This window comes from Pagrus pagrus (genome assembly GCF_965226575.1).
Source record: "Pagrus pagrus genome assembly, chromosome: 1".
Lineage (NCBI taxonomy): Eukaryota > Metazoa > Chordata > Actinopteri > Spariformes > Sparidae > Pagrus > Pagrus pagrus.
The window spans coordinates 24,518,873-24,542,187 of record NC_140185.1 but is presented as its reverse complement, the minus strand read 5'-3'; the positions used below and the strand labels follow the sequence as shown (position 1 = coordinate 24,542,187).

The following is a 23,315-nucleotide window of genomic DNA, read 5'->3' as shown; positions in this document are numbered from 1 at the left end:
AAGTGATACCTCAGCTTATAAATAGCTGATAAATGATTGTTAGTAACTCTTACTTGCTTGACACTTACGTAAGAGATATAACGTGTATTCTGAAGCAGATGCAGCACCTAAAGTCTTTGTCAGCCCTCCACCCGCTCAGCACATGGAGTGGGTGTCATAAGTTGTTGTCTGATTATAATCAGTGAAGACATTGCTGACCCTCTTTGTGTCAGTGTTTGATCTGGTCTTGTCCGCCTGCCTGGCTGCCTTCAGCTGGCCGGGCATCACAGGGAGCCTGCAGATGCTGCCTGCCCTCTCTTTATCTCTCTTCCCCCCCCCACAGTAACTTTTGCTTCACCGCAGTCTGGGAGACGTCAAAGAAGAATATAGAATTCAGAGAATAAATCAGCTCCTTCTTTCTCACGCAGACTGAAAATAGAGCTTTTCTGTTTTTCATCTTCCAGAATTACCCTGCACACTCAGTCTCTCCAGACATCAACGCCAGTCTTCCTCCCATGTCCAGCTTCCACCGAAGCAACACCAGCACTTCACCATTCGTCACCACGGCGCACACCCCCTCCGCCAGCGCAGGCGACGGGGTCATGGGTACGTTCTCGTGTTAACAGTTCAGTTACCTGCTCAGAATGACTAATTCAGTGCCCCCTGATGTAATCATTGCTAAACATCCATTCTGTAAAAAGTAGTGAGTCAGGCAGTCAGACAGCTGCATTGTGCACCGTGACCACGCTTCATTTGTCTGAGTTTGCTGTTACAAAGCCTCCCTCTGTGTTTTCTTAGCTGCTGCAAATCGGGGGAACGCCACTGGAAGCTCACAGACTGGGGATGCACTGGGCAAGGCTTTAGCATCGGTGAGTTAGAGCCCCACATTTAATTACGACTTCTATTTATTTATCATGCAGTCCTGAGGAAAGTGAGGTAAGGATTTGGATTTAAAAACACAGTTTGTTATATACACACGAAACAATGGACAAACCTGGTTGTTCATATCCCCGCCACAATATCCTAGTTTTTACTGGAAAACTCCAGCTAGCAAGATTTCAAGATAGGATATGGTGTTTACATGCAGAACACAGAACCAGAATACTCCAAAAACCTGATCATAACCAGAATATTCATGTAAACGTACACAGAAGTCTCTACATATCCTTTCAAGTGTGACCTCTTCTCTAGGTGTAAGACTTAAGGCTAACTAAAATCTTTTTTGATTTCATTGCAAAATAAAATAATGGTTCGTTTCTGTCTCTAAAGAAGGTGACCTCAGTAATCATGCAGGGAATTAAGTGCTATACCGACAGCTGATTAAAAAAGCCCAGAGGACATGTTTGTAGTTGTTTTTTGGCCTAAGCCAGGATAATTGTGGGCTTAAACTAAGAGTATTCAAGAAAGAGAATTGTACATTGAAAATACTCCTAAAGCCAGTGGATTACAACCGGCCCTGGATATCTGTGACATCCTGTAATATATCATAGTAAGTGTTAAATGTGCTGCAGCTCACAGAGTTTCGTAATGGAGAGTAAAATGTCTCACAGTTTTTTACATATCCACTGATGAATAAACTTTTGGTTAGTGAGATTCAGTCTTCATCAAAGAGAAAATGTGTTTAATAACATACTGTAATAAGGCTGGGAGGATCACCTTGTCCAACCTGGGTACAAGACTCAGCTTCACAAGGTCTTGGATTTTCACCTAAGACGGGTATTTGAGGACCCATCGACTGGTTTAAGATTTAACCTTGAACCTCATGTGATGAAGACATACACTATTAAGAGGGAGTAACTCCTTGAACTGAACAAAGTGACAATGTCTTGAATTGAACATAACCTTGAACCTAATTTCATCTAAGTGGCCCATTCACAGGTCCTCAAACTGGGGGATTGTATTTCTGTATTTCCAAACACCAGATTGGACATTTTATTAGGATTCTGATCTATTACAAGCTGCTTTAGATTTTTTTAAGTTTGAAACTTATATTTTAACCAAAATCTCCTTAGATAATGTTAAACATAGACATATTGGTATTTAAATTTTGTTAAATTTTAATTTCACACACTAGAGCACCAGCTGTAGGTTCAGGGGGAATATTTTCTTCCAGCGTAAAGACAAAATATGAGAGTTTAGGGATGGTAATAACAAATTAAGTCCTTTATATTTGCAGACTCAATTCTATTAGCATGACAAAGCTGCAGTGAAATGGACACGGTTGGACTGGGGTGGGGGTGGGTGGATGGAGCAAGGGGCACAGGGGAGTTTATAACTGCTGTGGCTCAACTCCACGGGCCGCCCTTTGTAGAGCTTTTGTTCTCCGCCCTTTTAAATTGGCCGTGCTTATTGGCCCCATGCCGCCTGCGGGAGCGTAACTGATGATGAGGCGGAGCTTCATTTATTCCAGTAAAATGAGCCGTGTTTCACTTTGAAAGCAGCATTAGTTGCCAGTAAGTGAAAAGAATAGAAAGTCATATATTGTCGGGTCAGAAGTCACGGTTATAAACAGCCTTTGCTTTTGAGAAACTGAGAGATGTTTGGAAATAGAGTCTCGAGTCTTGTTGGTTTCTAACACAGTGATGATCACATTATTAATCCTCCTTAGTTTTTGACAGAATTGTGTATCTGAGAGTGAAAATGCTAAAAAAAACATAAAATCCATTCCTCCCTCAATAGACAACGGTCAATCCCTCCTCCTCCACGCTCTGTGACACACTTCAGTGAAACCTCTATCCTGATACTCCAAGTTGATTGAAAAACTAAAGCCCAGAGATCAAGATTGAATAAGGAGATTATTAATAATGAGTGCGTTCTATCATCCCTACAGAAGTCAAATGGTTTCCGGCAAGCTCAATTTGATCTCGACTTGGAGGAGAATTCTCTGTGGATCTGCTGTTTTTTTCTCTGCTAATTAGTCAGGATCCAGCAGTAATACCCTGCGTTCTCCGAGACATGTTCCATTATGGCACAATATCCTCTTATTACAGAGAGAGAAAAAAAATCCGGTATGTGTTTGTGCTTTAATCCAGCATTTGTTTAGACAAATGAAATCCCAGTGGAAGTTCTGAAGAGGTAATCTCCTCGTTCCCTTGTGATTGACATGTCATCCTAAAACTCAGTGACCTCAGTGTAACCCAGCAGAGGATGCATGGATACAATATAGCTGCTGTGAATTGTCTGCTATTGTCGAAATAAAGCTAAAAGCAAACTCAACGCAGAAAACCAAGGTGTTCGCCCTAGTTGTCATCTTCAAAGAGTTTGGAAACGTGCAAAAATAAACAGCAGTTGAATCATACTTGACTCTGATATATGGTTCACAATATTAAATCTGGTGCAGGCTGAAATACAGCCCCTGAGATTTACTGTTGTTGGCTTAACGGGGTTTCCAGGTTGGGCGTCTGCACTTTTTGAAGCCACAGAGGAATAATAACTGGAGTCACTCGTACAGGCAAAAACAAACCTTTCCCCTGGTAAAGTTTTACAAGTGATTTATTAGGATATGAGTCATTTTATTTAAGAAACAGAAAACTCTCACTTTTTAGTCTCGTTGTATTTTAATTGGAGCCTCAGGTCATCTTCAGACCATGGCCCTAATTCAACCTGTTACACTTATGCCCGCTTATACAATCATTAAGATATGTCCATTTTAGGATATATTAATATTTTTCCTGTTCTGTGAATGTGATCATTTTGCTATGACGCACTACACAACACATAAATGAGTGTATTTGTGATGTATCTGTGCAGTCTACGTGACCGTTATTCGATTTTTGGGACCAATGCCAATGCTGATATCAGCAGATATACACACAATTTTTGCAATCTTTTCATGCATTATACGTATATCAGACAACATATATCCTGGCATCGATATACGTATGTTGGCCAATATCGGCCAACAACATCAGCTAACCATATATCGGTTGGGCTCTTATAAACAACAACCAGAATTGATAAAAGGTGGAGAGAGAGTAGAGATGAGTTGATATGTTGTCGGGTTAATGCATAGATTGATATAGAGAGAGCAAGGGAAATATAAAGGTAGAATTAAGATGAAATTATCCAAGGTATTCTTTCTCTTTTTGTAAGTACAATTGGACAAACTATAGAAACTGAACAGCACGTCATCAAAGTGAAACTCATTTATGGTTCATTTTGTTAAAGCCGTGCTCTGAGCACAGATGACTAACAGCTCATATGTATCCACTGAGCAGTTTTATGACATCCCTGGCAGTAAAATCACTATAATTGATGATACATGTTTGGCTTGAACATGGTAACAGCTGTAGAAAATATGAAGAAACAGCGACCAGTGGTGTAAATTTTATTTTTATTGAGCGCTGCTGATGGTGCATTAATGATAATTCTTTATTTTCCCTCTTCCTTTCCTCAGATTTACTCACCGGACCACAATAGCAGTAGTTTTCCATCCAACCCGTCGACACCAGTGGGTTCTCCTTCACCTCTGACAGCCACAGCAGGCGCTGCCTCAGCAGGTACCGTGGTGACTGCTGCCGGCACCCCGTCTGGAAGACCAGGTAGAGCACCAACATTGGATAATAATCTCATACGCACTTCCTCTACCCCGACACCAGACATTAGCTGTAGAATAGAACACGGACTTCACTGAAACTGCTTTATAAAGAGCCCGTGACAGACACATGTCAGATTGTGTTGAAAATAGGCCTTGACCTGGAATAACCAAGCTAATTAAGAGGCTTTCATGAATATGACTTTAATTAATCAAATTACCTTTTCTTGTAGTGCATTATATGGATTAATTAAAGCCTAAGCAGAGAGAGTAGTGTGGAGTTTCTCTAAAAAACTTAATTTAATACCCTTTTTAGTCGGGAAGGAGCTCTAATCTTTCTCTCCGTGTTCTCCATACTTTATCTATGCCAGGGCTCTTAATGCCATTTTTACATTAATCCATTCTAAAGGAAAGCTCAGTTTAGTCTGGGTTAAGACTGCACAGTCTTGGAAACAGCTATGACAAGAATTTGAAATGGTCCGAAACAATTACCACGTACAACAAACATTAATCTCAAGCAAAGAGAAGAGATGCTTTGTTTCAGATTTAGCTACTAGCTTTTTTCTATCTGCAGTCCATGAGCGTATAAAGTGCATTAAATCAAGTTAATTCTGACCCTAACAATATGCCTGCTCTGTAAAACTGAACATAACTTGCTGGTCTAGCGTCTACAACATTGGCTTCATTTTCCAACAGAGCTGCTTCCACATTGACTCCCAGTGACATCACACACCAGTTTGGCTCTCAGCTTTTTAGGAGGGTCTTTATTCATGTTCATAAATTTAGATCAAGCTGACGTCCTTTCAGGATAGATTTTGACTGAGACTTGATATTTTTTAAGTGACGGAGATGACATTTTAATGACAAGGCCCTGGAATGACAGTGTGAAGGAAAAAGACTGTGGCTTTTCGGATTTGAAACTCTTCTAATGAAAATGTTTGAAGTGGGTCTTGAAAAACATTTTTGAAAAGCTTTTTATGTTTTTGTAGAACAGTTATCCAAGTTTTTTATGGCTTATAATAGTGGCTCATGGCACTCGCCCTACTTTCTAATAAGACACAATTTTAGGGGGTAGATTTGTTGTTATATAATCCTTTTTTTTTCCAAACAAGTGCTTGGCCGTTTGTGTTTTCATGTTGGCTGGATTTTTCTTTTTTTTTTCTTTTAAAGGATGGACAAACAAGCCTCCCTCTGAATTGTATTTATATTGTGCAACAAAGGCATCCAATCCTCTGTAATACACTGGGTTTTCTAAGTTACAGTGAAAAGTGAATCAGAAGAATATAGGTTATCACACGTGTTGACAGAGGCGAGAGAGAGTCATGGAAAGCGAATGAGGGTGGGCAGTAAGGGAAAGCCCAGTGTGTTGTTTTAGCGGGTAGTTGTGTCATGTGTGGTAATGGAGCGGCGACAGCTGTCTCTACGTATGCCCCCCTCATCCTCAGCTGTTGCCCTGCCCCATGGACAGCTGTTCCCCCCAACACACACACACGCAGACAAGGCTGCAAAAGGCCTCGTTTATCTGCCAGTGGGCGAAGGAGGGTAGCTGTGACTCAGCTGATGATGAGGATTATGACAGCCTCACATAGGGAGATCCCCCCTATTGACCTATTTGCAGTACAGCACGCCACACCTGGCAGAATTACAATGTAATTTATAGTCGAGTAAATCACATGTTCAGAAACCAACTTGTTTTAAGCTTTAAAGATTGAAAACATATTAATGGGATTCATATAAGCAGTAAAAACAAGCTGTGAAACATCTGGGATTGTAGGAAATGGATGTCGTTTCACTAATTATTCACCCTTATTACGCTTCTGGGGTTAGAAAAAGAGCGATACTTTGAAATTGGCACAAAATTTGGCTCGCTGTTGAAGATCCATTCATCATTGGGATTACACCGATATACAGCAACATTACTCAAGAACGGTTTGTTCAATTAGCCCTCTCTGGTGCACGTGGGGACTAGAGCCCCAGGCTAATTTTTCATTCGCCGCCAGCCAGCAGAGACTGTGTAGAGTTCCTGTCTCACTCACCTGGGAGGAAGCTGAGGCACAACAGAGCCTTTTTCATTTCCTCATCCAAAGTCACTTTTAATAGTCTGTTAATTAAAGTCTGATTTTTTTCCACGGCTGTGAGTGTAAAGAGACATGAAAACTCGAGTATAGAAGACCACAGAAGTTTAATGAGACATTTCAAATAACCAAAACAAAGTCTCCAACTGTAGAGTGAGCTCCAGTGTGGACTCCATTCACCAGGACGTAGGCTGGGTTTGGCACCCTTCCGTCATAATAGACACCAGAAGAGCACTGGGAGCCCTGAGCTGGAAAGACATCCTATCCTGTAAATAACCTGGAAAGGTTCATTATTGTCAAAGTCCATTATGGTTATTTGATTGTATAACGCATCGCCTCCTGTTGCACATGGCAGGCAGGTTAATTGGATGAATCGTGCTCCAGAAAAAGAGAAAGGAAGAAAATGTTGTGCTTGAACTGGAAATGTGATGAGCAGATGTGGATTCCTTTTTTTCCTTTGCACTAATTTACACCAGATCAAATCAGCTTGATTTGCTTTCCTGTACTTGCCTGTAGATGAACTTTGTTGGCTCGAATAAATGTAAAAATCCACTGTGAACTTCCTCCGGCCAAAGGTAAACGCTAATCTCTTGTGCAGAGTGTCTTCAGTTTCGCCAAATTTAGATTGCATGATTTTTCATTTGGGAAGAAAAGAAGAAAATGTACAATAGTACCAGATGTGATCAAATAAACTGCATTCACCAGTCAGAAAGGTGTTTCACTGACAAAAGACAAAGAGTAGAGACAGCAAATGTAGAGAGAGTATGAACTTGATTGAAAACAGATGCTTCACATATTTCCTTCATCAAAACCTCTGATGAAGGCCATGTGCCAAAACACTGTTCGTTGCATTTTTGATCACTCTGATGTGTTTTTAGAGACTTAAAAGTCTCCGGGAAAGAAGACTTGCCACCCTCATATTTATCATTATTGATGTGCAGACGCCGCCTATATTTTAGGGTGGAAGTGGGCTTTAGACAAACCCTCTGCTGGCTCATGTGTCAGGATGCAGTCCAGCCAACAGGAAGTGATGCGGTTGAGCCCTAAAAGTTAAAAATATCCCAAATGGAACAACAAGAAACCAGAAAATCAGGATGTCAGTGTGTTATGACTGCGTGTTATTGTGTCTGTCAGTTAGCCTTTATGTTTGAGTACCCAGCGGAGCAGGACACAGGAAACTGAATCATCGCTGACCTCCGCTTCATCTCTCTCCATCTCATCAGGTACTAACCAGTGGCCCCGTGCTGGTGGACAGACTCCCTCCTCTCCAAATTATGAGAACTCCCTTCACTCACTGGTAAGCTCCCTGTCCGCCTCACTTAAGATAAGTTACCCAACAAGCACTGAGCCAACATTACAGGGAGATTCTTGTCTGACAAATAATTTGCTGTTGATGGTGGGGGTAGAGGAATAACCAAACCGAACAATACCTGTCCCTTGGGGCTTGCCATCTGTCCTCTACTCCGTGGGCCAGGACGGGGATGACAGTTGGGGGGTGGGTTTAGTTAAGGGGCTGGTGTGGGGGTGGCAGCTGTTTGCTGAACCACTTCTCAGGATTCCTTCGCTGCCATGCGACCGGAGCTTCAGATCAGCTTTCACCCAGCCTACTACCTGATGCATATGTCATGCATTTCAATCATGAAGGTGTCATGCAGGTCAAAATATTGAATTATAGAGCAATTATTATAACTGAAGTACAAACATCTTTTCATGATAAATATAAATGTAGCATTATATTTAAATTTAAATTTAGATTTAGCATTAGACATATAATACAAATCAGTGTGCGCACAATCATAAAAACCTCCAAAACATATAGACAAAACAAGGGTGAAAAAAATATGTATTTAAACATGTTTTTAAAAGCATTTTCTCTTGGTATTATTGTACATTTAAGTTATGAACTCACAGATGTCCTTGTCACAGTAAAAAGCTTATTACTCTCTGGCTTGCCAAACATCTTGAAACCTGTATAGGCTAGAAATTAAATCAATAAATGAAAACATTTATCGTTTAAAATTGCTCCACATGTGGAACATAGTCGCTCCAGCTGCAGTCTTATCATGTAGGTCCATTCAACCAGCCAGCTGCATGTGAGGACGATATTGAAGATCACCTCATAGATGTTTCCTCCCACAGCATTGTTTTGTCTCTTCATGGCCGCTAAAGATTAGCAAGAGCACACAAGTGAAGCTAACAATGAAAGTGAATGATATCAGATAACCTGAAATTAGCTGCTGATAAATGTAATGTGAATTTGATTGATGATGTAAAACAAAAATGCAGCACTACAGTATGTTGTTTAATTTTTTTATATATTTAATTTTACTTGTTACAGTCGTCAAAACTGGTTTCATTGACTTTTGACTGTGGCAAATAACATTGGTAGATTGAATTTTATGTTTGAACCTGAGGAGAGCAGTGAGCAGGATCTTCTTTTTTCAAGACACTTTCCAATGCACCCACATCTGAGTTAGCTGGATGTGCGAATATCTTCTTTTATTAATAGTAGTAGGGAACAAACATGTCTTTCTGGCAAGCTGTTGGAATAGAGGGCACTTTCAAAATGCTCACAAAATCAAAAATCACAACATATTTTCCTGATCTTAACAGAAAACATTGATCCGTAAAAATTATTTAAGCCCAGGAACTCCATACTTGTTTTTAATGAATGAAATATTCCACTGGCAGGCAGTGAAGAAGAGTTTAGAGGTTGACAAATGGTCATGTTTTGTTTGAGAGTGTGTTGAAATAAAATCGTGGATCACAGTTCCCTGGTAGTTGAGTCAGAAAATACATGTGATGTTGGAAAACCCCATTAGTTCTGGAGAACAGTGATTAACAACTATCTAAACATGCGAGCTGACGATTACATTACATTCAAAATGACTAATCTTGCAAGTGACTTTGGTCAGTGAGCCACAGACCGTAGTTTATATCAGGCCAAGACTCACTTGTTTTCATTTCTGTAAAATAGGCCGTGATAATCCAAAAAACATTTGGGTAAAGTGACGGGTTGCATTTAGGTATAGCAAAAGGCACAGCTGCATAATGAATACAATACACAGTAATATTTATACTCAAGGGTGATATCAGACAAAGGAGAAGGCAGCAATGACATTTATTCCAACAGAGAAACAGCAAAACACAAGACTTGGGAACCACCAGTATAAATAAACCTTCCTGCATTGTATGAAATATGATGTGGATGATGTGAACTTTGTGTAACACCTCCTGCAAATCTAAAGAAAAGGAAAAACAGACCAGTACTGTAGAAGGAGTTCTTAAATGTGCAAACAACCAACATTTTCATCCTTTCAAAGTGAATGGTCAGCAGCTGTGCGCTTCCTTCTAAATCCTGCACTTCTTGTCTGTGTGTCTTTACCAAAACAATCTCTATCCACAGGGTGTTGCAAGTATTTACAGATACTGATCTTTCTTTATAATCCTGTCTTATTCTTATTTGACTTTGCCAGAAAAACAGAGTTCATCAGCAGTTACATGAGCATCTCCAGGATGCCATGTCTTTCTTAAAGGATGTCTGCGAGGTACTCTTCAGATGGAGCCTTTTACTCTTTACGTGTTCCATACGTCTTTGCTCATTTTTGGTTTCTGCAGTCCACGTTCCTCACAGTGAAATGCAGTTTCATTCGTATTGCCTGCGTTGCCATGTTGTCATGTTGCGTTTTATTTTTTATCTGTTCCAGCTTGCAGTAATCAGCTTAGGTACAAATGTTAAATTCTAATTGTTGAAGCGCTCCAAGCAGCTGCTATACACCTGACAATTCTTCAGTTTGACCACAAATGAAGGAATTTGTTGACTTTTACAACTCAAGCTGAAACGGTTCAATTGATCGTGCATTTGAATTGCCTTCTTTATCATATGTTTCAGATGTTTTTTTGTTTCCTTTCAAGTCCACACCACGCAATCATTGTTTTCATTTTTTGTCCTAATGTGCTTATACTAAGCTGCCCTGTCCCTCTTTTCCTCTCTTCTCCCTCTCCCTAACCCACCACTCTTCAATCCCTCTGGTCCTCCCAGTCTCGAATGGAGGATCGTCTGGACAGACTGGATGATGCAATCCTTGTTCTGAGGAACCATGCAGTGGGCTCCACCGCCAGTCTGCCCAGCGACATACACAGTCTGCTGGGACAGGCACAAAATGGGCCAATAGCAGCCATTGGAGCAAACTTCCCTGCCTCTGCATTGGTTCCAAGTCGGACAGCAGCGATGGTATGAGAACTTCAAGTTTTCAGATTTACACGTATTCAGGATATTGCATAAAGTCAAAACATATTTTTTTGGTGCATTCCTATGTTATTTTCCATCACAAGAATATTCAGCCACCTGTTCTAAACAAGTCCGCTGCCATGTGTAAAAACATTTTCCACACATGAACACTTGAATTTATCCTGACATATTTTCCATAAGTGTCATGGCTGGCCTAAGGCTCAGCCTCCTCTTGAGAGTGGCTGTATACACAAGGGCGAAGGACAAATGAGAAAAACAGGCGTAGTGGAGTGAAGTTGTGCTTTGGTGTAGGACGTGTTTTTGTGTTGCACTCCTTTTAGAGTTAAAGTGTAAACCTTTTGAGAGACAAAGGGAATGCAGGTCTCGTTATAGATAATGATGTGTTTACCCATCCTCCTTCTGAGTTATTTCATTTTACAGAGCCAAGAGATTTGAAAACATCTGCAGTGGAAATTATACCGAGGCGCCTCGTCCAACTGTAATCTGGAGGCGTTTGGAAATAATTTGGGTTGCACACAGAAAAAAACAACGAAACGATGCTGAATTAGTTCCAAGAAGTTCAGATTACTTATCTGTAAATATACCTGATGCAAATGATGGAAGAAAAAGTTCAGCACTAAACAAAAACACATTCAACAATATGTTAATACTGTACACTAAAGTACAGTACAGCCCTGGTTCTCTGAAATGTACATCCTTCAATGACATGAAAATAACTGTTATCTACTGTTATCTACCACAAGTAGAGACATGCATTTGACAATGACACAAAAATGATTAAATTCATTATTTATACTTTTTCTTAATTGATTATGAATGCAAAACCATATCAGAATTCAGAAACAGCATATTTGTACAGTCTAGGGCTGCAACTAATAGCTATTTTCATTATCCATTAATTGCTTAAACAGTTAAATGTTGGAAATTAGTTAAAAAAATAAATAAAAAATGTCCCTCTCTGGTCTGTGGTCTCAGCTCTCCTTTGCCACATTAATCTATTTTATATACACATAAAGTTTCTAGTTTGTTGTTTGGCTCTGTGTTTTCTGTCACTGTGTGTTTTCACTCTGACGCTGAAGTTGTTGGATTTCGTTTTGTCCTCTAACAAGAGTTTTTTTGTGGTTGTCAGAAGAGCTCAGTTTGATGTATTTGTTACAGAGAGCTGTGTTGTGGCAGTGATGTTGACCGACTGCGACTGTGAGATAGAACATACTGTGTCTGCACTCACACAGCACTTCCTGTGTGGGAAGAGGTCCCCTCAGACAGAGCTCACCAGCCTCGGCACAGCACAGCCGCAGGCTTTTTACTCCGGCTAACACCCCGCCCTCTACCCCCTCCCATCCCTTTTCATCACTTCTTTTTAACAACCCAGGAAATCTGAATCGTTGGAAACGTGTGTCTGAACCCGCGGCCTCCACCCAAATAGAGGTCCTCAGCTGTATGGTAATCAGGCCCAGCCATGAAAATGGCAGCGTTCTTTTCTTGCCAGAGCCCCGGCTTCCCTCCTCCTCCTCCAGACAAAGAGTTGTTTGGACACCTGTTGAGAGCACAGCAAAGATTAGCGTAGCACCGAGGAAAGGGAGGGTCTCGGGCTGGCGGGGTTAACAGAGGCCAACAGTGACTGGGGATCACATTCCATAAGAAAAGGGGGGAATACCCACCACCCTCAGTGAAGATCTCCCCGCCTCTCCCTGCCTCTCAGAGGGTGAATCAGAAAGCTCAGGAACATGTGGTAAACCTCAGGGAGGAGGGACGGTGGGAGCCGATCATTTTTATGTTATGAATGTGCACTAAATGCGGAGAAAATGGTCAGACTGTGGAGCGGATCCAGCTTGACATCACTCGAAACAGAACACAAGGATTTGTCTCATTTTAGACGTGAGAAACAGACGTGGTCTTAGTTGTGGTTACGGCGAGCCGAGCCTGAGAATGTCTCAACAGTGAGCAGCACAATGTGACACAAACAAATAAAGAGGTTTTCGTAATGCATCGTAAATAGGTCTTTTTTTTGTTTGGGTTGTTACGCAGGTGGTTTTATTTTGTGTTTTTCACCCTTGCTAATGCATCCTACAAACAACAAACAACTGAAAAGCAAACCACCAGCGCACCCCTCTGTGTTGGGAATGACACACTCGAATGACTTATTAGACCCTGTATTGTATTATGCATTATTTCCAGAGAATTTCTGCTTCCCTTCTTGACATGTCCTTCCTGTCTGTGTTGCAGCAGGGTGGTGCCCACGCTGACGATGCTGCCAGCCTGAACAACAGCCACGGAGGCCTGCCCAGCGCCGGCTCCACTTCCAGCACAGAACTCAGCCACCAAGTGGAGGCATTCAGAGGTCTGTTGCACTCCCCCTCAGTCTTATTGAAGTGTGTGTCCAATATTCTTTGTGTTTTTGAGGTTTTTATATCATTCTGTAGCTTCTCAGTTGTGTTCTTTATGTATTCAAATCTGAAAATTTAAATACTGGTCTAACGGCTGAATGGGAGTGTCCATTTTAAAAACCTGGAAAAACCGAGGATGGACCCGCACTTTAACTCATTACATGGCTGCCACAACATGATATTCATGGCTCGGTTTATGTATCATGTCTTACTTTTACATTTACATTGTTCGCAGCTGGTCTTAGTTCAGTCCTGGCAGGCCAGTTGCCTGCCACCCTGGAGCTGAAGGTGGAGAAACAGGAGAAGGATGAGATGCAAGACAACCTCTCCAATGATGACAGGTCGGATGATGAGGGCGACAAAAATCTGAGGACCCCTAGAGCCGGCACACGCACGAGGTAAGGACATGTGGATACACCGATAGTGAAATAATTTAGAAATTAACTGATGTTTAGAATAAAAAGATGTAACACTGCAGCTGGCACAAAGAGAGGTTAAGATAGTAGAATACATTTTACATCAGTGTGATGTATTTGTGACAGATGTCAGTGTAGCAGTGAATAAGTGCAGTTAGATAAGTTGATCTAAACAGGTACTATCCTCCCGGTTCTTGTTATTAATTGTAATTAATTAAAAGAAAAGTGCACAGTTGAAACTGAATTACATTTAGCCCCAGGTCAAAAAGTAAATCATCTGTGTTCTGTTATATTGATTATCTGTCACCAACATTAATGCATGTCATCAATTTTGGTTAATGAAGTTGACACAATCAATGTTCTCAATGTTTTTCACAGTGTAATACTGTAGTACTTGATAATGTAATTTGCCACTTGGCCCTGTAACGTAATGAGTTCACATTATTATAGATTGGTTGCTAATTATCAACTGTGCCTGCATGCAACCATGACACTGTTTCAATGATAATTAGTTTTAATTTCGTTTGACTGGAGCACCCTGGTGGCCTGTGGGTCCGACCATGGACCTTTGTTGCATGTCTGTCATCTCGATGCTGTTGTCTCAGTCTTACAGGCACAAATTCTATAGAAGGATATTGTACATTCAGTCAAAGTCATTTTGTTTATTAATTGTGTGCTTTAACATCTAAACAGTTCTTTCTCCCACAGTATCACTGAAGACGAGGACCTGAATCCGGAGCAGAAGGCCGAGCGTGAGCGTGAGAGGAGGATGGCTAACAACGCCCGTGAGCGCCTAAGGGTGCGAGACATCAATGAGGCCTTCAAGGAGCTGGGTCGCATGTGCCAGCTGCACCTGAAGAGCGAGAAGCCCCAAACTAAACTGCTCATCCTCCATCAGGCTGTGGCCGTCATACTTAACCTGGAGCAGCAAGTCAGAGGTCAGTGTCCAGCTAATTGTTGCAATAACTCAAATGTCAATGCTACATCCTAATGCTACAATCTACAGCTTAATGTCTTAAGGCGGCAAAATATCTAAACAGCATTAGAGAAACTGCCGAAAAGCTGTACAAGTCAGTAATGGTCAAACGCTAGCTGAGGACATTCCTGATTGCTGAGGCAGTCAAACATTGTATCATGATAATGTCTCTTACTGCTTCATTCATTCACTGCAATGCTGGATCTTCATATCACTTTTTGCACTCATGATCTGGTATGATTAATAGGAAATAAACAGATCAAATGCTCTCTCTATTTTTAGTCAAATAAATCTCTCTGAACCTGCAGAGCGGAATCTGAACCCCAAAGCAGCCTGCCTTAAGAGAAGGGAGGAGGAAAAGGTGTCTGGCGGCTCCGGTGACGCCCAGCAGGCCCACACAGGGGTCCATCCAGGCCTGACTGACGCATCCAACCCCATGGGCCACCTCTGAGCAGCAGACAGGTACTCTCACCGCTACTTTCTGCTCCCACCATTGTTTTTGATATTGATTAATCTGACAAATGTTGTCTCAAATAATTGATTAATTGATCAATTTAGGATCTCAGTGAAGTCAGTATCTTCTTTTTTTTATGCAATGGCTCTCTTCTTAACCTTTTGAATTTGATGTAATTGTGGACTGCCGATGGGCATTATGTTTTCGGTTTGTCCATCCCATTCTTGTGAATGTGATATCTCAAGAACGCTTTGAGGATATTTCCTCAAATTTGGTGAAAATGTTCACTTGGACTCAAAGATGAACTGATTAGATTTCTGTGGCGAAAGGTCAAGGTCCCTGTGAACAATAACAATTAGTTGAAACAAGCAACAAAAGTAATAACAACAAATTAGAGAAAAACAGACAAACATATAAATACCAAAACTGGTGGATCATAATACAATACAATAATAACAGTGATGCACCAGAGATTCCCAAAACTAAAAGCCAAATTGATAAATGATGATAAATGACTTGAGTGTGTTGCTGTTCAATTCATATTTATCGACTGATGGATGAATTGACTCATTGTTTCAGCTCTACTCACCGGACTGGAACGAGGAGAATTTTGATGGAATATGTGAAACAGTGGCACTTTCAAATCAACCATCTGTTAAAATCTTGAACCTAAAATATGAAGCATAAACAGACTTTGTTTTGTGCCTTTATTGATCTACACCTCTGATCAGTGCGTTCCTCCCTTTCTCTCCCCAGATCAAAGAGATCCCAATCATACTGCCCCGTTTGAGTCGGTGACCTTGCTTCCCAGCAGTGACAGACAGGACTCACGGTTTGTGACACCAATTGGAGGAGACAGACCACTTGAAGCGAAACCACGAGACTAACACAATCCAATCCTAAGATTGAAGAAGAGCCACGCGTCCAGCTCCCTGTGACCAGTTTCCATCTGCAAAATTTCTCCCCACAAAGAAAAAAAAATCTTCAGCACATATCACTGTCTGCAAGAAGTGTGTTGCTTCTGAACAATCAGAGACTTCGCAATCTCCTCCAACCGTATGTGGAAATTGCCTTGTGCCTAAACTGAATTGACGAATGCATTGTAACAGCAATTGTTTTTGTTTGTCTGTTTCTTTTTTTTTCTATTTATTATGGTATTGAGCTATAAAGTGTATGTCTAAAGGGAAAGTTCAGTAAATTCAAAGAGAAGTATGCGGCTTTTCACTTGATCTATAGTTTGCCATTAAAAACTGAGCACTCCACCCCGGTGAAGGTTTGGCGAGTTCAAGCTGGGGGGTAACTATTTTGGCACTGAGAAGATTAATTTATTGGCCAGTTTAGAGTGATATTTATACCCAACGGAAAATTATCATTAGCTCTTAGAAAAGAAGACGTAAGCGCCCCATGTTTTAAAAAAAGAGGATATATTATTTATATTTATATTTTATTCGTTCTGCCACTGGCCACATGTGTAACCAAAACTACCTATGTTTGTTTCTGTGTAGATTAGAGCCCGATTACATTAGCATCAACGATAATGTCTACAAATGTGACTGATGAATGGCAAACTCTAGGTTTACTGAAAGCTCACGTTTAGTTTTTTTTCCTCGGTAGTGTGCAGTGAAAATACAGAGAGCAAACGATTTGCAAACCTTAGCATTCCCTGCATATTTTAGTGTCTTAACTAAAGGAAAAGGGGATTTCATTGCCTGTCTGTTTCCTTTGCCATATAGTGTTAAACGTTAGCAAAGCAGCAACATATTTTTTGCAGATCCTTGTCTTTGTTTAGCCTCCTAACATCAGCACAGAGGTGGCTTTTTTGTTTGTTTTTTTGTCATTTTCACGCCACCAGCTAATCAGAGATCGCTTAATGAAGTAAAAGCAAACAAAACGACGACCATGCTTTCTCCTGGCCTGATGAACACGTCGCTTGATTTACTTTCTGTTTATATCTGAAGACATTACATTTCAAACGCAGTTATTCTGAGTAAATCTTAGTTACGCTTATTTGTGTTGTAACAAGTCATTTCTTTAGGCTTCCAGCAATTACAATGTCAAGTGGAGAGGAGCTTTAAGTTATTTTTATTTTTTATTATCCAAGCCGTGATAAACTCAGTACAAGAAGACAGACTGGATATTTCATGGATTTTGTCGAATATAATAGAACTGTAGCACAATAATGAACAAAAACGGTTAACAGGATTTTCTTTTATGTTTCAAGACATTGCTCATGGCTTTATTTTGTTTTCCCCTGTCAGTGTGCATGCTTTACGTTTCTCCTTTTATTAAGTCTTTGGTCTTAAGACTTGCTTTATATTCCATTTATTTCTTTGTATATTGTCTTCTGTCATTATCTACACCTTAAACAAGGCTGCCACATTCAGAATGACTATTCTGTATAAAAAAGGGACTTAAATTAGAATAAAAGATGCCACACTAAGAGTTTACATTAAAAATTTATGATTTAACAACTTTGTTTTAGTGGGAAAGAAAAAAAAACCTACACAGTTTTTTGTGTATTCTCTGACTGAATGTGGCCTTGTTGTTCATTTCAGTATTCATGAGCTTATGTTCATGTCGGCAGACTTTGATTGAGGGTATAATGTACGCCACTTCCTGCTCTCCTTCCTTCATTTTTTTTATTTCCTGTTCTTCCTATATTTCTTTGCTCCTCTGTTTGCCAAGTTAGACTTTGCTGTATTCCCAGATGCTTTCCCTTGTATAATATATGAGAAAAAAGAAAATCAAAAGGAAAAAAAAAAACATTTGGCTTATTTTTCACTGTAGTTAGTCTTTTATACAATAATACTGTAAGAATATTTCTTGAATTCTAAATATTACTCTTTCTAGATTTTTGAAAACAAAAGTTTTGAGTAAAAAGTTTCTTACTTTATTTTACTATATTAGATAGTAAAATGTACGGTTATTTACAGTAACCTGTCCATTATGACAGGAAATTTACAAATGGCATCTCAAGAACTATAGCTGAATTGTTGCTCATAGTTTAGGACTTAAAAACGCTTCGTACGAGCTCCAGATTCCTAAAAGTGCGACCTCCATCGTATCCTTCAGTCTTCATTGTTGATTGGTAAAAGATTTGTTCTTGTGTCAAATGAAAAGGTAATGTCGATGCACATCAAAAAAAGACAAAAAACTGCGGCAACGGGAATTTGAATTTTCTGTCTTTTTCAACAGAAAAACACAATGTATATAACATTTATGTTGCAATAAATGTGCCATCTTTTTTTAAACTCAATTGTATGTGCATTTATTTCTCTCACCGAGCAAACACATTTGTTTCTGTTTCTGTTTCTTCACCATATTTACATTTTCTCCTCTCCATAAAGTTTTATTTTATAAAAAAACAAACACCACAGGAAGGATGAAGTAAGATGAGCTCAGAAACATGGGACTTAATGTAGAGGTCCTTATTGTTTTTTGTTTTATGTTTCGAAGACATTTCTACAGTGGATTTAGGCCAAATGAGTGTTTTATAGTATGTAACTCATTTTTGAAAATAATACCAGTGGACCATTGTAGTCTGTATGAAAAGTGCTATGAATATATGTTTCTATTTTTAATAAAGTGTGATAGCAGCGTACTGTACATGTGCTGTGCTCCTGCTTTTTTTTGCATTTAGATTAATGTGGGATTAAAGGGGCAACATGTAATAATCGACCACCTGTCTAACTCAAACTCCAAATAGACAGGGGGCAGTATATCATCAGAGTAACTGCTAACTGCTGCGGTCGCCTAGTTAGATCAGCCGTAGTCATATTAGCTGACTCTGCCAAGGCGGGGAGCTCAGAGCACCAGGGGAGTGTTGGTGTTTATACCGCTAGCTGGTTAGCATGCTAACTTCAGCAGACATCTCTGCAACAATACATAGATGTCAAAACATCAAACTGTTATTTCTTCATACTCTGTTGATAAGTTTTGAATGTTTTAAACTAAAAATTTTAACATATTGTACCTTTAATACATGCTAGATAAAAGTCCTGTATAAAAGCCTCTCCGCTCACACGGAAATAAAACTAATATTTAGAACATATATTTTATCATTCAGTATATTGATTTAATTCACATTGAATTTCCTTCTTTAGTTACTTTTGTTTGCAACTCTTTTAATTGGGGTTTTCAGAGTTAAACATACAGCTGAACATAGTATTTATGATACAAATATATAGAAAACACAAAAAGTTGGTGAGTCATCACTCATTTATGAGGGAAAACAGCATATATAGCACATATATAGCAAATTATTTTGCAATGCATTCAAATTATGAACTCAGATCAAATATAGTGTATAAAAGGTGCAATATATAAGAATTTTAGTAGACAGCATTCAAAAATTAACTAACCTTGGCCCGTCGAAGCCCGTTGGAGCCCGTCGATGCCCGTCAGTCAAAGGGCAAGCCAATTTTTTTTGTATAGCACAATTCAGACACAAGGCAACTCAAAGTGCTTTACGGGGGCATAAAATTACATTAAAAGACATTAAATTAAGTAGGATGATATCCAGAAACATTAAAACAAGTAAAAAATAGAAAAATAAGCAAAACTAGAATAGGTTTAAAAGAGACAAGACAATATAAAGTTACAGTGCAGCTCAAGATATCGACCAAAGCCTTAACATTTCTCCAATAAAAGGCAGTTGCAAACAAAAGGGTTCTCAGCCTTGATTTAAAAAAGGTGAGAGTTGGAGCGGACCTGCAGTTTTTTGGGAGTTTGTTCCAGATATGTGGTGCATAATAACTGAACGCTGCTTCTCCATGTTTAGTTTTGACAAAGCTCCTGTGCTATTGGTGTAAACACCAAATCTACCTGCTGATCCCAGATCCCAGTCCCTTATTTGTTTGGTTTGGAGAATCCACTCAACAGGTGGCCAATTCTTACATGTTGCACCTTTAAAGATGAATTAATACAAAAAATATAGATAAAGTAGAATATTGGAAGTTCTTTATTAACTTTAGTAAAATAAAAACAAAGAAATGAACTGAAAATAGAGTTCAGCAGGAATGAAAGTGATGCAGCTATTATCAAAAGTACAAACGTAAAAGGGTTTTGTCTCAAATACTTTTGGTTGAAGCAGCTTTCTGTAGGCTGAGGTTCTCAATCTGCTACTTGTTCTGTGACTGAAGTTAATGAATCCCCAAAGTGTTGTGAAAATGCTCCTCTGAACCTGGAGGACTGTTATGCTGTAAATCTGTACATCTGCACAGAATTATCGTGGTGCAGATGGAGCATGATGAGCTCTCATCACGTCCTGAGAGGTCTGATCCCGGTTCAGTTTTTTGACGGAGGTGACACCCGGTTGAAAACTGCTGACTGCTGTTCTGCCTGTGGTGAGATCAGCGATGCAACGTAAATCACGACTGTCATCTTTGAATACTCTCTGCAGAGAAAGCAGAACATGTGAGAGCGTTTGGCTGCTGATGGTGCTGATGGTGGCGGGTGGGTGTGCATGTTTTCTGTTGGAGTGGGACCACCATGTCTGAAGGCTGACTTCCTGTCATGGCTGCCGGGCCAGCTGACAGAAAGTCCTTGGCTCTCATCCTTGAAGCTCGACCAAAGAGCCTGCTGCTCCTCCTGCTCCGAACAGTAAGATCATCCGCCTCTCAGGATTCATGCTGCACAAAAATGAGCTTTTCTTTCAAATACAATCCTATCTTCTTTCTACAACATCTTTCTGGGAAAGTTTCTGAAAATGACAATGACATTCATATACAATTGCGGGCTCGTGAAAATAAAATGTTACCTTTTGGTGTTGTTTATGTTTCCTTCATGTTACAGCTGCACAGCATACTGAGTGTAGCAGTGTCAGTGTGGGTTTGTTTCAACCAAATACTTATGTTCTGGTGCAGTTTTCAAACTAACAGCAGAGTCTGGGTCTCTTGCCTCAATGTGAAGTTGAGGGGCCTTTGACATTTCTTTGCCCATTAATACTTTTAATAACAATACATTTATTTATATAGTACCTTTAAAAACAGACTTACATACATACAAACTTACAGTACTGTGGCAAACAAACATACAGACATTCAAACATACGGTAAATAAAGAGACAACAGAAAGTGTAATGGGGAGCCAAGATTAAGTGAAAGCTAAATAAAAAGATAAAAGATAAATCATTCCATGTTACGATTACAACATCTCATGGACAAAAATTATAACAGCATATTGATAATTTAGGAGTCAAGTGCCCCTTGCTGAATGGATGCTCTCAATGCAGGCACAACAGAATTACACAATACCTTCCGGTGATATCAAAACTTTTCCAGCTGTCTTAAAAAGTGAAATCTTTGCCGAGCTTTCTTCAGTACTATTGTTGACCTCCCACTTCAGAGAATACTGCTCCACCCAGGAATTTGTAGTTCTCCACCTGTTGGATTTCCTGACTTTTTATGACCATTGTGACCACTACTGTCTTTGTTTAGAATAGAAAATACTCTATTGTCTATCTTTTGCATTCAAAAGGCAGACATTTTGTCTTTGCTTGCATGTGCAAAAGAGTACATTGGAAACACAGTATATCACAGTCAAACAAGACACATTAATATACATTATCTGAGAAACACATTTAAAGAGCAGCACTAACATACAACTCTAAGTTGTTGACTTCACACCAGTCCACCAGGGATGAAACCGATTTTTTGTAAGCTGCAGATTTACTGATGCAGAATCATCTGCAAACATAAACAATCTAACAGACTGGGATTGGAAATACAGTCACTCCTCCACCACATGATCTTCGCTGGTGGCTTTAGCCGGACACATTGGTTAAATTTACATAATCTTTTCCATCTTTTTCTCCTGTTAAAAATCAACAATGGAAATGAGGAAGTCAAATGAGCTAAAAATGTGCATCTATGACAGCTCTTGTGCGTGTCAGCTAGGAAAGCCTGCAGTCCTTCTTATGATCAGGAAAAGACTGAGCTGTGCACTGAGCATGCCCAGAGGTCCCAGCTGTGGCACCTCAGAGGAGAACAGAGCTCTCATTGTGCTGCTGTAACCCAACACAGTGGCACAGAGCTCAGATTAAAGGCTGCGGCGTCTCTCTGCGGACACAGATACAAACAGTGGGCCACTACAAAGACAGGGGCAGCAGGGCCTCCGGTTTACTGTTTTTTCTGCTGCAGTGCAAAGATTCATAAAAACAACTTTGATTGTGTTATTTGTTCATAATGTCAGCGTAAATCAGTGAGCAACTTTTTCTGTCATTGTCAGTTAAGGAAAGTAATTTCACAAGCAGACTGCTCTTCAGTAAAAATCTGAGCTATATGTACATAATTTGAGTATTTTTATTTAATGTTACTTTATACGTCTTCAGCAGTGCGTAAAGTAGTTAAATTTGTTCCATCTCGACTAGCTACAATATTAAAATGTTGCTTATATGTAAATGCATCTATAATAACGATCCTATACCTGAGGTGCCTAAACGTTTCACTTAGAGAGCCAAAACTGAAACTAAACGGTGGCCCTACTGTAATGCATTGTATTGTTATGATGCAAAGTGGTACTAGGATCCTGCGCTCAGATTGTGAAAAATAATTAATAGTTATCTTACATAGCCCTATTTAAAGAGCATTTTACATCACAAGAAAACAGGATAAATAGAAATAGTATTATAAACTTTTAAATAATATTTTTCAAGGATTTTTAGGATTATTTTTGACAAAATTTGGACCGCATGACTCTCTTTGGGCAGCCTTGTCCTATAACATGTAATATGTACATTACATGTGTACATGGGTGCTTTTATCCATCACTGGTCATTTTATACGAACATGAAATTCAGACTGTTCAGCCTGAGACTGTGAAGTTAAACTGTAATTGTATGAAATAATATTTGAAAAAGATGGACTCAAAAGGACTCAGTGATTAGTGCAGAAGTACTGTACTTACTTGTAAAGACAATATTTAGTAATTTATTTGAGAAGTTTCTTATATTTTGTCCAACTAATTTTTATATATCGAAGACCAAAGCTAAGAACATCATACAATCGAATACAACACCACAAACTGCAGCATCCGATACTGGCAGAAGAATCTGATTATTATTAATATTAATTTGTTTTTTAGTTGTAATTTAATAAAATAGTTCATATATACAATATAGCGGAACAGTATGGTTTTGAGGGAATGTTTGTGAAGATATTTGTATACAGTATTGTTCACATATAAGTACAGTCGATCCCTCAGTGCACTCAAACTGACTTTAATCTTTGTCCTGCTACTTTTA

General features: G+C 39.6%; 1 protein-coding gene across 8 annotated transcripts in view; it reads left to right on the top strand.

Annotated features, from left to right (window-relative positions):
- Positions 1-18,674, top strand: part of tcf12 (transcription factor 12) — an 88,941-nt gene extending 70,267 nt beyond the window's left edge. For 5 of the 8 annotated variants that reach the window (XM_084359448.1, XM_084359447.1, XM_084359449.1 and 2 more), the window contains 11 exons: positions 444-585; positions 778-848; positions 4,376-4,520; positions 7,812-7,885; positions 10,065-10,136; positions 10,631-10,822; positions 13,067-13,181; positions 13,463-13,625; positions 14,337-14,581; positions 14,928-15,081; positions 15,830-18,674. In XM_084359448.1, the coding sequence (XP_084215574.1) occupies positions 444-585; positions 778-848; positions 4,376-4,520; positions 7,812-7,885; positions 10,065-10,136; positions 10,631-10,822; positions 13,067-13,181; positions 13,463-13,625; positions 14,337-14,581; positions 14,928-15,070 (1,362 nt within the window). In that variant the 3' untranslated portion in view covers positions 15,071-15,081; positions 15,830-18,674. The remainder of the gene's footprint in view (positions 1-443; positions 586-777; positions 849-4,375; positions 4,521-7,811; positions 7,886-10,064; positions 10,137-10,630; positions 10,823-13,066; positions 13,182-13,462; positions 13,626-14,336; positions 14,582-14,927; positions 15,082-15,829) is intronic. The other 3 variants (XM_084359451.1, XM_084359453.1, XM_084359452.1) reach the window with 3 other exon arrangements.
- The last annotated feature ends 4,641 nt before the right edge of the window (positions 18,675-23,315 follow it).